The 16,318-nt window shown below is 39.1% G+C and overlaps 1 protein-coding gene across 10 annotated transcripts in view; it reads left to right on the top strand.

Annotated features, from left to right (window-relative positions):
• The window catches only part of PPP6R3 (protein phosphatase 6 regulatory subunit 3), a 57,734-nt gene that overhangs the window by 10,281 nt on the left and 31,135 nt on the right, over positions 1 to 16,318 (top strand). For 6 of the 10 annotated variants that reach the window (XR_007377938.1, XM_048949694.1, XM_048949697.1 and 3 more), the window contains exons 2-12: positions 437 to 601; positions 970 to 1,081; positions 4,782 to 4,908; positions 7,681 to 7,913; positions 9,159 to 9,345; positions 10,011 to 10,148; positions 10,483 to 10,548; positions 10,979 to 11,091; positions 11,794 to 11,907; positions 12,568 to 12,697; positions 14,562 to 14,714. Coding sequence is in view for 9 of the 10 variants with exons in the window: in XM_048949694.1 (XP_048805651.1) it covers positions 4,897 to 4,908; positions 7,681 to 7,913; positions 9,159 to 9,345; positions 10,011 to 10,148; positions 10,483 to 10,548; positions 10,979 to 11,091; positions 11,794 to 11,907; positions 12,568 to 12,697; positions 14,562 to 14,714 (1,146 nt within the window). In the remaining variant the exon portion in view is untranslated. The remainder of the gene's footprint in view (positions 1 to 436; positions 602 to 969; positions 1,082 to 4,781; positions 4,909 to 7,680; positions 7,914 to 9,158; positions 9,346 to 10,010; positions 10,149 to 10,482; positions 10,549 to 10,978; positions 11,092 to 11,793; positions 11,908 to 12,567; positions 12,698 to 14,561; positions 14,715 to 16,318) is intronic. The other 4 variants (XM_048949699.1, XM_048949700.1, XM_048949696.1 and 1 more) reach the window with 4 other exon arrangements.

Raw genomic sequence — 16,318 nt, forward strand, 5'->3', positions numbered from 1 at the left:
AAGGCTGTATTTAATGTTTGTTTATGTCAGGGCTTGGAATCTCTGTGCCATTGTGCATGAAATGGAAGAGTGGTGACTTCAGGTTCCAGCACTGTTGGGAGGTACTAAATAACATGATACTGCAAGCAAAACTTCTTGGGCCCTAAAGTGAATAAATAAAAAAAGTACCAAGCAGAGCACATTCATTGGGTGATTGTAACCGAAATGTAAATGTTACTTTGAGTTCAGAAAGAATTCCAAGAATTCCTTCCAACCCAAACCATTCTCTGAATGTATTTTTCTTATGTATATTTAGGCTGGTAGAGTTGTTTCCTCCTTCAGCTCGTGTGTCTTATTTCCTGCAAAGCAACACTTTGTGTTCGTGCAGTTGCTGAACTACTGAACAGAGAGCCTGTTAACAACACTAAATTATAAAATGTCTTTTTTGTCGTTGTAGGAAGAAATCTGCTTCATCTAATTCAATCCTAATTCAGTCCTGCTAATCTGCTAATACTGTAGATTGAAAGATTTTTGCTGTTGCCAGGATACCCTGTAATGGGCAAGGAGCCTGAGAGAGTACAAATTCTGTTTTTTAACTTTTGTTAAAGCTTTTGTTTAACAGGTAAGAAATGTTGCTATTAAACTTCATCTATAGCGATACACTTAGCTTTGGCGTCTATGAAGCCTCAGATTAAATGTTAAGTTGTGCCTAAACGCTTTCACTTTGTCCCTCATCTCCACGAAAGGCTTACTTACAGATTCCAAGCTGCTCTTCCTTTTCTGCAGGTCAGGCTTTCCTTTCAGCCTTTTTTTCCCAACAACTTTATAGATGGCTGTTTTTAACTTTGTCTTTTAATCCGTCCTGCTGTTGCGCTACCTTTTGTTTTTGTTTTATTTCTCAGCCCCTCTTCCACCTCTTCCTTTCAATCTCAGTTGACCCTTGAGGCTCATTCTATACACACTGTTGTGGTGATTCTATTTGTTTTACAGGGAACATGTTTTAAAGTGTTTTGATTTTGTGCCAGGAAGTGTATCAGCTGCCCAGCCTCCCATTCTTTGAAGAGTTTCAAAGCAAATGTGTTCATGAATTGACATACATTAGGTATGAAAGATTTTTGGCACTATAGGTTCTTGTATTGGAGTACAGCAATGCTTCCTTCTGCAGCCAAACTTTTGGTATCAAACAATGCTTCAGAGTAAAATTGTCTTCTATGTAGGTAAGCATTATTTAGCTGTCTTGTTATAATATTGCTGAACCATCTGTTCTTCTCAGTACATAAATAACCCAATTTCCATTTTGAAAATAATTGGAAGAGTTGAAAATACTGAGAATCTAACTGAATTCCGTGACCAATTAATACTTTAAATTTGTAAATATTTGGCTGCTGAAGTGAAGTTAGTAGAAAATTATTCTATTTTGTTTGGGTATGGGGAGGCCAGTGTCGATTTTGTAGTTATAGGTAACAAAAACTTACATTTATTAACAGTTATTAACCAGTGATTTGACACAGCGTAGGAGTCACCAAGGCTGCATGAGTTGCTTGGTGTAAAATTGCTCATGTAACTTGATTGTGAAGTGCAGATTTTTAGCCAGACAGTTATGACCTCAGGAGTGTGGAGCTATCAGTGTGGTTGAGTCAGCATGAACTATTCTGGAAGTTCTTGTAGACTTCATCATAGCAGCTGACTGCTGGGACATTCGGTCAGTAGATGTGTGTGTGCATGTGATGGGTGTGTATTATCTGTATTGTGTAAACACGTATTTGTAGCTCTGATCTAGATGTAAGTGCAGCCAGTGGAAGCATGGAATGGTAAGTGTGAAAGAGATGTCACTTCTGTCTCAGTTTTCAGCTGCTCTACAACCGTGGCAGGCCCCTCCTTTGGAAGTGAAAAGGAGGTACTTACTGTCTAATATGTGGAGAATGAAAGTCGTCCTTCCTTATCAGATAATTTCCCTTCTCATTAGGAGCTGGAGACAGCTTTTTGAGTGTTAGGAAAATGATTGTTTTCATACTGTTTTCAAACATGGTTTTTCTTCTAGTCAATAAAAGACTGCCACGTATTTCCCCTAGGTGTGTAGCTGGAATCTGGACTGGCTGGAATCAATTGTATCCATAGTATATTGCTGTAGAATAGTTAATGCACATACTGAGTTTGCTTTCTATTGTGTTCCCAAACACACTTCAGCTACGCAGGAATTGTTGGTAGTATTTGGGAGAAGTGATATGTTGTTTTGGCATGTAGGTGAAATTCTACCTGGTGAGTATTTCTAACGCTGAACTGTCACTGGGTTACCTGCAGGGAGCATTCCCCTGCAGTTCCTGTATCTTACAGCTCAACAGTGGTAAGAACTTACTCGTGTGATTTCACCTGCCTTTAAGAAATATAGAAACTGTCTCACAAAAACACTGCTGTATTATTGCTTTTATTTCAATCTGTGATTGCTAGGTGTGATGCAGTACAGGTGAATCTAGGATTTGGAACAGCAGTTGATGTCTTAGCAGTTTAAGAAGTAGCCACTAGAGTGTATTCTCTGTCAATGTTCATGACTGCTCTTTCTGTCTCTCTCTCTCAAATTTTTTCAGAGATGTACTTTAGTTTTACCTTGAACAGATGGTAAATTTCCAGTATCAAAGGAAGGGCTTTATGAATGCTCGTGTAGTACCTGATTAACGTTCATTGCTTTGGGCAGAAATGAGGTGGAAACTAATGAAGTGCAGTTAACCAGTTGGTATCTTGGTGAGCTGGCAGGACATGCTTAGCATTTTAAAGAAGCCACTTAGTGTTAAAAGTCTTTGAAATGTTGCTAAATTCTCATAGTGTTACCATTAAAAGATGCTATTTCTTTCATTACTTCCCCCGAGCCCTGCTCACCTGTTTGGTTTTTGGAAGACAGCTCACTGTTAGCACTGGAAATGCTTTATAGAAGTTCTGAGGAATAAGTCTTGCCTCAGTAACATTGGTGGTGCCAAGGACTATGTTTGTGGCTCCTGTCCTTGCATCCAGTGATGGAGTTGCCTTTTGTGAGCTGCTGCCTGAGATTGGGAAAATCCTGTTTTATTGAAATATCCCACTTAACTTAAGATGTGTTTGATCATAGGAAAGTTTTTTGGTGCAAAAGTAACTGATTTTTCTCTGTGCTCTTGAACTCCATATGAAGAAGATGGTGTTGTGTGAAGAAGTTGTGTTCTCAGTTTGGTACTTGGCAACACAACCCTTATTACTCTGTAGCATTTCTTAGGGTCACAAAACACTGCAGAAGCTTCAGCTCGACACCAATGCACTTGAAAATTTTCATGTTAACTGCTTATTGCTGTAAAAATGTGTGAAGTTCTTGATGGAAGCTCTGGGTATCTGCTTTTTACACATTCAGCTGTCAAGTAAAACATCATACCCGAAACAGCTTTTAGCTGAATGCCTGAAGTCCTTTTAGACTAGTTTCTGTGCTGGTTCAGACGGCCTCATCTGCTTGTAGGTACCACAGGTATGAGCTGCCAAGCTGGAGGTAACTCCTGGTTAAAGATTCACCTGCATATGATACATAGAAGTCCAGAAATGAAACGAGCAGATCACCTAAATAGTCTTTACAAAACACACTTCTTTAAGAGATTCGAGGCAGGAGACAGTCCTCAGAATTACCCTTGTAAAGGCATATCATTTGTGTTCATTTTGTGGACTGAGGGCAGAGAGATGTCTGCCTTCGGGAAAGCTGTTTGACTGCTACATCTACTGGAAACTACGGAGAAACTTGTTACATCCACAAATTCTGTTCTGGTGGAGAGCTCAGCTGAGCGTTTGGCCTCTGGAGGCACCCACAGTCCAGTTCCTGTTAAACGAAACGCACCGTGGTGTTTTCAGCTGTAATGGACAAAAGATGTAAAGGGTTTGGGGAAGGAGCATTTGTAAGCTTTATTTCCTCTCAGTTAAGAATTTCAGTTACCTGTGGCTCAGAAGAATGATGAATTTCATCAGTTTATTGAAGGGCTTTCTTTTGTTACAGATTTTAAGTCAGGTACTAACTGTCTGGAATGCTATTCCACGATTCATTTAGAGAAGAATCTGTCACAGTATTAACTGCAGGAAAAAGTCGGGTTTTGTTTTTTTGTTTGTTTATTCTTTGTCACAAATGCTGCATAGTATCTTTGGTTGTTATAATTTGTATCAAGGTGGTGTGAATTATCTGAGGAAATACTTAAATAAATTGGAAGTTTGTTGGCCTTGCTTGCTGGGAGCTTTCAGAGACAGTGGGAAGCTGACTAAATGTTATGGGAGAAGCACCTGCAATCATTTTGCCATCTCTAATACAGTTTTTCTTCTGTGTCTGGGAGTTTTAAGTGCTGTCCCATATTACCTAAAGCGTGGTTAAGATTTGGCAATCTTTTCCATCTGTTGTTGAATCAACATTGTGATTTTGCTGCTGGCATCAGAGCTGAAGTTGAGTAATAGAACGCACCTGACCTTTGGAGCTGATCATTAATTAGCAGATAGTGAAATGTGGTGAGAAGCACAGCTGGAAAGTGCCTCCTCCTGATTAGGGGACATACGTTCTAATTCTTTGCCTCTCTTAATCAGACTGAAGTTTGAAAAAGCATGAAAATAACTGAGAGTTGGTGAGGTTTGGGGGAGAGGGTGGAAAAGTAGGCTATGGGAAGAACAAACTTGGTTTTGTAACTTCCGTTTGGAACTGTGACAGGCTGTTCTTAGGCGATCATCAGTGCTAACGCCTGTAGAAAATGATCTTCGGGGTTCCTGGAATTCCTCACTTGCACATTTTATGGTGTTTATTTTTCCTTATTCCAAAGGACCTGGGCTGCTGTTGAAAAGTGATGGAATAATCTCCGGCTGGCACCTGACATGCTGGGGGAGCATCCCTAAAAGAGCTTGCCTGGGAGACAGTTTGGGAAATAACGCAGTGACATGTTTGCAGTAGTATGCCTCTTTTTTTTGTTGTTGCTGTTTTCTATTGTTGAATTTCTCTTGAAATGAGTAACTGAAAAATGCTTTGAAGCTACTGAAATGAGCTTTAATCACTGCAGAGGGATTTCTGTCTGGAATTAGCATTGGTTGGTAGTGGTTACTTGCAAAGATGCTACTTTCACTAAATGGGGCAAGGGGAGGGATTTGAACTACTTATTAGAGGCTTAAGGAAGAAAATATTCTGTGCCTTTAATAATGCACTAGTTTAATTGCTCCCAGCGAGTCTGTGTGTAGCCTAAATAATCATAAGCCAATGTTTTTAATAACTTAGTGTAATTTGATTTAAGCTGATGTGAAATCAAGTGCTTTTGACATCTGCTTGTAAGATGTATTTTCTTCTGAAATTATTAGTATTTTTTATCCACCTAATCACAGCATGGACTCTCAAATGATTGTAATACCGATACTGCAATTAAAACTATCTGTACTTTTTCTTGAATGATTTTTTTTTTTTCACTCCTGTAAGTTAGAACAGGAAGCTGTGTAATCTGGGGCAGTTAGTTGTGCTTAAAACTCCTGACAAAATCCTAAGCAAAGTAAGGCGGTAAGAAGTGATCAGCACATAATTAACACAACAAGGGAAACCTTAAAAGCAATTGAAACGTGGCTGCAGTGAGTATACCAGGCTTATTCTGATCTTTAAGTTAAGTATTGGAGGTCTTCCTAATGGGGTTTTGCTAGATGCACAGATTTCTCAGCACTTCAGTGGCTGAGGTGACAAAATTTGACACCTTGTTGTTTGAGCAGCTATGGTAGGCATGCTGAATCCATTTAAATGTAAGAAATAAACGCTTAATGCTGTCTGAATAGAACAGTTCATATAGAAGAGACTTTCAGAAGATGATCTATTCCAACTACCTGACCACTTCAGGGCTAACCAAAGGGTTAAAGAAATGAGGGCATGGTCCAAATGCCTCTTGAACGCTGACAGACACAGGGCATCCAGCTTCCCTGTTCCAGTGTTTCAACACTCTCATGGTAATGAATTTGTTCATAATGTCCATTTTGAACAATATTTCCAGAAGGATGCTGTGAGGGATGCTATCAAAGACCCTATTAAAATCCAGACTGATGTCCACTGCCTTCCTTTCATCCCCCAAGTGGACCTTAGCTTAAAATGTGATCAAAGTAGTAAGGCAAGACTTTTTTTTCATTAACTCGTGTTGACTGTGCCAGATCATAGCTTTATTCTTCAGCTGACCTTCAGTTGCCACAAGAGCCATCATCTCTGAAGCTTCTGCAGGTGCTGAGGTTAGACTAACAAGGCAGCAGTTTATTGGGACTTCTCTCATGCCCCTTTTTGCAGGTGGGTCTAATGCTGGCTGGCTTCCAGTCAACAGAGACCCCCAAAGCCTTTGGTAGATTGTTGAGAAGGGTCCATTCACAGCGCTTGTTTAAATCCCTCTGGGTGAATCCTGTCAGGCCCTGTGGACTTATGTTGAGCTGATATATTGGTCCCTTGAAATTTGAGTGACCACAGATGGAAAGTTGCTGCTTCCCTAATTACAGTCTTCTGATTCTGAGAACTGGGTTGCCCGAGATCTATGGTTATTGAAGACTGAGCTCTAAAAGGCATTAAATTCTCTGTCCTTTCCTCAGCCTTCCTTGTTAGATGGCTGTCTATCTACCCTTTAGTTTATGTAAGAATTAAGTATTTGTTTTAAATGTTGTAGGTTATCATAAGAGTTTATATGCCAAAGGCATGGCTTGATTGTTGTAGATAAACTTGCACCTTCTTCATATAAAACTGCAGCTTGTAAAAGTGCTTTTGCTCAAATAATACTGCTTACCTGTGTTTTCTGCAGTAGCCTCATGTCCACACAGCTAACACTGTCACGTATTTTCACCATTAATTATTAAACCTTCACACTTGGAAGACAGTTACTGAAGGAGCAAAAAGAGGTTTTGCTTTTCTCTGAGTATTGCTTAAAACCATGCTGCTTCCAGCTGTAGGGAAAAAGCTGTTCTTACTGATCTCTAGCATGTCTTTCAATCCATCTGCTCAAGTTCTGCATTCATACAGGGCTAGTTGATGCTGTCTTGCAACTGCTTTGCAAGTTGTCTTAGAGAAACTAGCAGGAAGGTGCTCACAGCCTTTCTGTAAGGAAAGCTTAAATTGCTCATGCCTTTATTAGTCTTTCGTAGTGCTTACTTGGGGACGCTGTCCTTTCAGGCATCTGCATAAGAGATTTTACTGTCCCTTGTTCTCCCCTTCTTTCAGGTTTGTGGAGAGGAGGTGCAGTGAAACAGTAGGCTTTGCCCTGACATTAGCTCCAGTGCTTTTGGTTATAATTCTTGTACCTGCGGAGGTATTCTTTTCAGTGACAGAGGTGGCACGATAGTATGCTTATGCTTTGCCCAGATCTAGTCATTGCTGAGCAGGTAGTTCTGAGTTTGGGAATTGGGGTGTAGATCATAAACAGTGGCAAGAGCAAATGTAAGTAAAAACCCCAGAGCTGGCTAACTTCCAGCATTCAAATACTAGCAAGCTGAAGGTGTGAAACTTGCTACAGAACATTCTGTCTTCTTTAATCAAGTATAACTTAGTAGCTCTGTGATGGTCTTTTAGCATCTGCTGCCGTGCATTGTTCAAGTTCTAGAACATTTCTATGTGTGCAGATGCCTTTGGGATTAGAAGCTATGAGGTAGTACTGTGAATTGTTTCTGCTAATAGTGCTTAAATACACGTGTGAAACTAATGTTTGTTATGTTGTTTTTATCCAGACCAGCATGTTTTGGAAATTTGATCTCCATTCGTCATCCCACATAGATACACTTCTAGAGAGAGAAGATGTAACACTGAAGGAGTTGATGGATGAGGAGGACGTCCTGCAGGAGTGCAAGGCTCAGAATCGCAAACTTATCGAGTTTCTGTTGAAGTCAGAATGCTTGGAAGACTTGGTTTCATTCATTATCGAAGAACCACCTCAAGACATGGATGAAAAAATACGATACAAGTAGGAGAACTTCTAAGGGGTTGAGGGACTTGGGGATGTAGAAAGAGAGGTGACATACTTCAGTGTTAATCTGGTAGTATGTTTGCATTTCTGCTTGCTGTCCTTTAGTACAATGCTGTTAAACTTTGAGCTTGTTTTCAAGAGGCTTGTAGAACTTGTAAATCATTCTGACGTTTGCATGCTTTCTGAGCAGGAACCCCTCAAAGAAATGCTAAATAAAATAATCAGAATTTAGATGAAAAATCTTTCTTTTCTTAATGTGATGCAAGGTACTCGAGTGAATCTGCATTTGCTTAATTTAGTTAGGTGCTTAGCCTTGTTTTATTAATGATTAGTAAGCAGTTTTGGGGATGCGTTTTAGAAAGTCTGTAGCACTCCTTGGAAGAATATGCTGACCATCTAATTGCTGGTGTTTTCCTTTGCAGAGCTAGAGCTGTTAGAACTGAGTATGGCCATGACTCTTGCTAGTTTGTTGGGAATGTTCAAACTCAGCATTCAAGCTGGCAATTTGTATAAAGGCACTTCTGCCAATTCTGCCTCTTTTAGGGCTGTCTGCGTAGAAAGCTTGCCTTTCTTAAAACAGAAGGCAAAATTTAATGTGAAATAGAGTGCTCTCTTAGTTGCATCTCTTCTCTTTCTGACAAACCAAACCTCCTGCATTTCTAGCTGAAAAAGCTTTGAAACAGCAGTACCTTATGCTTATAAGCTTTAAATTCCTAGTGCTGTCATAACTATCTTTGGCATGAGAGAAGGCCAGAAGTGCACTGCTCAAGACCTGAGTAATTAATCTAAGAGACCACCAAAGCAATAATTTCCTGTATTTGATAGTATTAACTAGATTTGCAGGCTTTATCAGATTTTGGTTAGAGGTAGTGAGCCTCTACAGTTGCAATAGGTATAGAGATACTAATCCTGAAACTATTTGCTTTGACTTCTATAATGTAAGCCTTGTTAGAAAGGGGCAGACCCATTGCTTCCTCCGAAGTATCTTTCCCCACTTCCCTGGTGCTGTCCTGTTGCAACTGGAGGTCATAGTAGTCCATTTTCTAAATGAAAGAACACAGGCTGTAGCTGAATGTACAGCTTTATCACCTTGCAGTCGTTTGCTTTTTTGTAATTAGTGCAGAGCTATCATGCTTGAAAGATTCTTCTTGTTAGAAGCCCCATTAGGTTCTGATTGGATATGTATTTCTTTGAAGTATGAATGACTATGATTATATGCACACTTCTTTTCTTTTTTTGCAGATATCCAAACATATCCTGTGAGCTGCTCACTTCAGATGTCTCACAGATCAATGATAGGCTGGGAGAAGAAGAATCCTTACTTATGAAACTGTACAGCTTCCTCTTAAATGAATCTCCTCTAAACCCTTTACTTGCCAGTTTCTTCAGCAAGGTGCTAAGTATTCTCATAAGCAGAAAACCAGAACAGGTAAATGATTAAAAGCTCTCCAGTTTAACAGCTTTGGATTTGCCTGAGCTGTTTGGGCGAGTGAACTGCCTTTGTGTGAGTGTTTGCCTTTTAGCTTATGTCAGTATTTGCATGGTGATGTTAGTATTAAATTGCTGTGCTGTTGGAGTCATGGGTAGATGAATACAGTCAGTGGGGAGTGAAGAACTGTCATAGAAAAGGGTGAGAGACATTTGAGTCCTCGTTCAGAAGCGCAGTACTTGTGTGTTCATGCTGCCCTGCATTAACAGCTGGTATGTCTGGCTGTGCTACCTGAGCAAGGTAAGTTTGTGACTGCCTGCTGTGCTTTTGTTTCAGTAATTTCTGTATTTGCTTGAAAGCATATTACATTGAGGTTTTGCTGTGTCCCACTTTGCTTCCTGAGCCAGGTGTGGGGGAACCTCATACCAAAAAAGCTGGTTTTGAAAGGAGGCTCAATGTGTGCACACAGATGGATCTGTTTTGTGCCACTGTTGCTACTCTGTATGTGTGTGCCTTTTTATCTTGTACTACTGGCTTTAAGAGGTGGAAGCATTTAAGAAGTTACTTATTATTTCTTTAGCAAGTGAGAGGAACTAAAACTGGTTAGTGTAACTTATGTAAAATACAGGTAAGCAAATGTAAGCTTCTTCCTTGTTCATTTCTAGATTGTGGACTTTTTAAAGAAGAAACATGATTTTGTAGACCTTGTTATTAAGCACATAGGGACCTCTGCTATCATGGACTTGCTGCTCAGGCTACTGACTTGCATAGAGCCTCCACAGCCCAGGCAAGAAGTGTTGAATGTGAGTAAAACTTGCACAGTTTTTGTCTGAATTCTGAACTATCAAAAAAAAAACTTTATAACCTGTTTAGACTGTTTATACCATTCTTGACCCATAACACCCTGCTAGGCATTTTGGGAAGAGATTATAAGAGTTGTGGGTTTTTGTTTGTTTTTTACATGTGTTCATGAACTCTTAATTTTGCTTCTGCCCTTTTTCTCTGAAGTGCTGTTAATCCTTGTTTAGATACATCAACAGCATGACTCAGGGCACTTTTCAAGCTACTTTTAATTCCCTCAATTAAATTCATTCACTTGGACAACATTCTTACCAATGTCCACAAATGCTTTTACAGTGGCTAAATGAAGAGAGGATTATCCAGCGGCTTGTAGAAATTGTACATCCATCTCAAGATGAAGATGTAAGTATTGGTCTGATGTTCTTTTTGATTGCGGTACAGTAGTGTTAGAACTCTTCTAGTTGGACTGTTTTCTGCTTGTTTATTTTCAGCAAGCTAATTCCAGTAATTAATGGTGTAGTAGTTTGTGCTTGGGAAAGGCTTGCTTTTCTTCCCTCTTTCTTTGGGATTTGCAGAGTGTATTGGAGCCGGGTCAAAGCACAGTGTAGACTAAATGTTATTTTGAGTGTTCAGCTCTAACGTTCTGCCTTTTTAATACAGCAAATACTTGCAATGCCAAAAGATTTTGTCTTGTTAAGATTTAGATACGGCATGGTACAGTTGTCTAAAGTGTTTTGTGGTAGAAAAGACTGTCAATTTTGCGGGTTGTTTTAATGAGGAATTCTACTGCTCCACGTTATTAATCTACTGATGCTATGTTTTTCTGTTCCAGAGACATTCAAATGCATCGCAGTCACTCTGTGAAATTATTCGTTTAAGCAGAGATCAGATGTTACAAGTGCAGAACAGCTCAGAACCAGATCCCCTGCTTGCAAGTCTAGAGAAGTGAGCTGGTTTGCCCAATTTCTGATATATTTTTTTCCAGTTAATCAGAGCAGCATTTAACATTTGTCCTTTAAAAGCTTTAGAATTGCATAGAATTCAGAACTGCCTGTTATTATCTGTGTAATTTAAGATAGCTTTGCAAATAAGCACAGCTCACCTGGATGAATTCCCTGATGGCTTCTCTTAACATTTTCTCCCATTCTTTTACCTTCCTTCTGACTAAGGAATGTTAGACTAAAATATTTCCTGCTCTGTCAAAGTTGATGGGATCAGACATATAGAGGTCAGCTTGATACAGTGCAGAATGTGCATTGGGAACTTGGGCTTCAATCTGTTATTTTAAGTTAATCTAAGTGTTTGATTGTACTTGAAGATTTTTGTCTATCACCTTCCTTGTTTTGCTGGTTCTAGGGTTAGGTTTGCGGCTGTGTGACGTGGTGAGTTGGTCTTTTGGTCTGACTGCAAACTATCCTTTTCTATCATATTGATTGTCAGATTCAAAACCAAACGAGATCAGGAGTAGTAGGGAAATCTTACTGCAGTGGTGATGATGGAGGTGACTGTGGTAACAAACCTGGTAGCTTGCAATAATACTTTACTTTATCCCGTTAGTTAATTTGACAGGAGCAAACAGTAACTAGTTCTCTGTGATAACTGTGTCGTAAAGAACTGTTGTGTCTGATGGCAGTGCTTTGTTTTCAGACGAGAAATCATTGAGCAGCTGCTGTCTAATATTTTTCATAAAGAAAAAAATGAATCTGCAATAGTCAGTGCAATCCAAATATTACTGACCTTGCTTGAGACGAGACGACAGACGTAAGTGTTCTTATTACTTATGCCTGCTTACTTTAACTCAACTGCTGACATGCCTTCTGTGTCCTTGACTGAAATGTTTTAGTGGTCCATCACAGCTGAAGTGAAACAAAGGAGCCATGTGTAATAATGCCAGTATCGATCAGTTCCCCCAATGACTGATTTTTCTGCAGGTTTTTTCTTGGAACTTGCCACTTGATGGATCAGACTCATTTCATTTCATCTTTTTTTTCCTAGAAACAGGAAATAGAGCACCTATGTACAGTGTAGCAATTGGATATCAACTTCCCCCCCAAAAAAGTTAGGTGGAATTCTATCACAATTTCACTTAAAGAAACAAGTGAATAGAGGTTTGATTGTTTAATAGACAGGTGAAGCTCTTCCTCACAAAAGAGGGAATATAGCAGCTGTAATAGTCTATCACTAGCTGAAAACCATGCTGGATGTTTCAGATGTGATAAATGTAGGTACCTTAGGTCTAGCGTTTGGAAGAATCTTGCTCCACCATAAGTTTGTGCTTGATTTTATATTTTTAAGATGATGTTCCTGCTCTCCTCTTCATTCTGTTTATGTCTTCAAAATAGTGACACTCAAAATTATGCCTGAGTGTTGTTTTAGACCTAGTTTTGGCATTAATAATCAGACATGGCTTGTGTGCTTTAGATTTGAAGGCCATATAGAGATCTGTCCTCCAGGCATGAGCAATTCAACGTATTCTGTCAATAAAAGTGTTCTAGAAGCCATAAAAGCACGACTTTCATCCTTCCATGAACTCCTACTTGAGCCTCCAAAAGTAAGTGAAACATTACGTTGTCAAAGAATTTGAAGCAAGACTGTCACTGCGTGATTGTATTTTAGTTGGGTTTCAAGAACAAAGCCCAGTTTGTCTGACAACTTTCAGGCAAGAGCCCAGGTTCCTTCCCTGCCTCTTGTGACCTTTTCTGTTCATTATATTTGTCTCTGAGCCAATATTTTTTGCTAATTGATACACTTTTCCAGCTTAAACTCAATTCAGCTGGCAAGTAGCCTTGAAGATTACTTCCTTCTGAAAGCAAGGAAATAAGATTTTCCTTTCTATTTTTGGCAGTTGGTACTGTTTTCAGCCCCATAAATCCTATCTGAATGGGAAACAAAGATTCTGGCTGCCTCAGTTGTTTGGAACTTGTGCAGGCCTCGTGTTGGCTGTGCAGAGTTCTTCTAGACTTGTGCAGGTCTAAGAGTAGACCAGCTCTATTGCATGTACCACGCACTCCAAGCATACTAAATGCTGCTTTGTTCAACTGATTTTATTTTTTTTTTTAATGATAAGCAACATATCTGTGTCATGCTGTTACTAAAGATAAATGCAACCAGCTGTATGAATAGATATTTTATCTATGGTTTTTTTTCCCCATACAATTATCACCAGTAGGATTTCAGCTGGAACGTGGTTTGGATCAGGGTGCTGCAGTCTGTATGAGAAATGGACCTGAGAATCAGAGTTAAAATGGCCATCTTATAAAAGATCAGATAAAAGGAACGAGTTGGGATGAGGATGATGGAAAAAAGGTAGTGGTAGAGACTGTTGTAGCCTAGAAGAGATGAGGCCTCAAACACTGAAGTGCAGAAGAGTTGAAAAATACAAAGAAATTGTCTTGATTTAAAATAAACAACATGGCAAGATACAGATCTATGTTGAATTAAAAGCAATGTATCTGAGTATTTTCCAGTGTTTGGAATGCTAAGCATTTAAATAAATCATCTAATGAAGTTATTAAGTCTGCTTTCTTTAAGCAGTAGTGAAATGAGCATCTTTTTATATCCGTGCCCTTAGATTTTGTGTTAAAGACTGGACCTAATGTGATCTCAGTCAGTTTTGACACAAGGGAGAAGCAGTGGTTAGGCAAGAAATGAAGCTAGTAGTGGAAGGCAGTACATTTCATCATGCCCTGCTTCTCCAAGTGCTTTAATACAGAAAGAAAGACATCTTCGTAACTTTGCCTTCCTCGTGGCATAGTTGCTGCTACTAGACTTTTCTCTTGGAGTAGTCAGTACTAGGTTTCTTTGATTGGCTGATAATTAATTATGTGATAGCAGGTCTGATCTGGCAGCCAGCTAAAACTTTGGTGTAAAAGCTATGGCACGTATTGTAAAATGAAGACCTGTTAGTGTGTGGAAGGAGTTGTTGCTGATGGAAGTAACTCATTAGGACACCGTGGATGGAGCCTGTTTTGCTTATGACGCTACAAGAATGCACCAAGAGGAACTTTTGAAATCATTTTCATGTACATGAAATCAGGGTTATTGAGGCATAATGTGTGCTTACAGACTGTCCCCCAGCTGTTTTCAAGTACTATAGTAGTGCAGACTGTAACTGAGTATGTGGATTAATGAGTGAGAAGTGTGAGTATTTCCTATTCCTTTTTGTGGAATGCATCTGTTCCAATATTCTGTAGCTACCAAGCAATTTTTAGTGTCTTTGGTTTTATGTTTTATGGGGCTGTTTTCCATTGCTCCTTGTCTATAGATAGAGTTGAAATAAACTTTCTTCAGCATTGAGAACTGCTTTCCTGCAGTTTTTCTGCATAATGGTAATGAGGTGTTTGGTGTTCATTTTTTCGCTGTTCTTTAATATGAAATTTGAATGATTCTGTGCTTCTTTAATTTTTTTTTTCCAGAAAAGTGTAATGAAGACAACGTGGGGTGTATTGGACCCACCTGTGGGGAACACACGTTTAAATGTGATTAGATTAATATCTAGCCTTCTACAGACAAATACAAGCAGCGTGAATCAGGAGCTTATAGAACTAAACAGCATAGGCGTTATACTGGTAAGAACTTCATGCTGCCTTACTTCTGTGAATTGCTAATAAGGACTTTTTTGATCTTTGTTGATGCAGATATAATATGGTTTCCAGCTTTTCAGTTTGTGTTTTAGCTTCTATTGCATTGACAGCTTTCAATTTCTAGTTTCACTGTTAAATGTATTTGTAGCATTTTCTTTCCTCTGATCATTCCTACGCATCTTACTCTTTGCACCTTCATAAATCTGCATGATTCTCTTGGACTAGTTTTCTTAAGCTTATTTTTTCAGCTCCATGTGCTTGAGTTTTCAGCAGTGTTCAAAGCTTCCCTGCCATTCTTATTCTTTTGCCAAGCTAGCTCCTCAACTTCTTTGTCCCTCTTCTAATGTGTAGCACACTATATGCTATTTCAGTGCCTTCCTAAAAAAGGGACAAGTTACTCTTGGTAGCTTAGAGAATTTCAAAACTGCAAGCAAAATGTGGCACGAGAAACTCGTAGTCAATGAATTCCCTGCTTTTTGTTAATCTGCCATCTCTGCTGTGGGTACTTCCCACCTCACTCTTCGACTGCAGCAGGAAAATTCGTAGGTTGACCAAAGTGTTCCAATGTTGATATCAGTTAACAAATACCCAGCAAAACATGCTGGAATTTATACTGTAGTATCAGAATGTGATGAAAGCTGCTGATTCTAAGCAGGTAATTGCGAAGTTTAAAATATTAATATTTTTCTGGCCTCAGATTGATTTAATCTAAAATCTTTCCTCCAACTAAAGTAGCTGAAGTTATGTCGTCTTCTCAGTGTCTCCATCTCCATTTCTCTGTCCAGCTTGGGTTTGCAGACAGGTATTAAAGTGTATAGAAATAAAAATAACATCATTCTGACATGAATTCCCATTATCTAAGGGAATACATGTGATTTTCTTCCTAAACCTACTTATAAGAACAATCCAACATTCACAGCACATCTAAATTCAGCAGATTTCTTATGAGAAAAACCAGTGGTACCTGCCCTGAATTTCAGTGCTTCATGGTGTTTATGAAACAACACGTACTTTGCTGCATAGACCTTATTAGGAATAGTAATTGTTCCTATCAGTAGCTTAGCTTTTGTCCAGGCTGTCATTAGTTTAGGAAAGTTGAAGGGGAACTGTTAGGTTCTTCAGATGTAGCTTGAATGAGACTTGAATTACATTATTTAATGCTCCTTCCATCACTGCATGTATTTCCATGACTAATCTTGTTTCCCTGGGACAGCAATCATTTGAGTTTTGTAGTAAGAAATAGTCTAAAATGACTGGACGTAAAGTTTGGAAAAAAGGAAAAAAGTGAAATCTGATGCTTAAAAGGAGATCTGTGACCAACTAGGAACATGACTAGATGAACACAATTCATGATCTGTGAACCTCAGTATTTGTCTTGTGTGAAGCATTAAATAATCTCAAATTGCATCTGGATTATCTGAGATAGCCTTCTTTAAGAGAAGAATAAAACCAGTATAGATAGTAGGTTCAAAGCAGTTAGATGTAATTTCTTGCAGAGTGTCTCAATAAAGGCAGAAGCGTGTCACTGAAGGATATTGGAGGCACTAAAAGTCTGTGGTGGAAAAAAGAAAAAAAATTGTTCAGGGCTA

The sequence above is a fragment of the Lagopus muta genome, chromosome 6, assembly GCF_023343835.1.
Source record: "Lagopus muta isolate bLagMut1 chromosome 6, bLagMut1 primary, whole genome shotgun sequence".
In the NCBI taxonomy this organism is placed as follows: Eukaryota; Metazoa; Chordata; class Aves; order Galliformes; family Phasianidae; genus Lagopus; species Lagopus muta.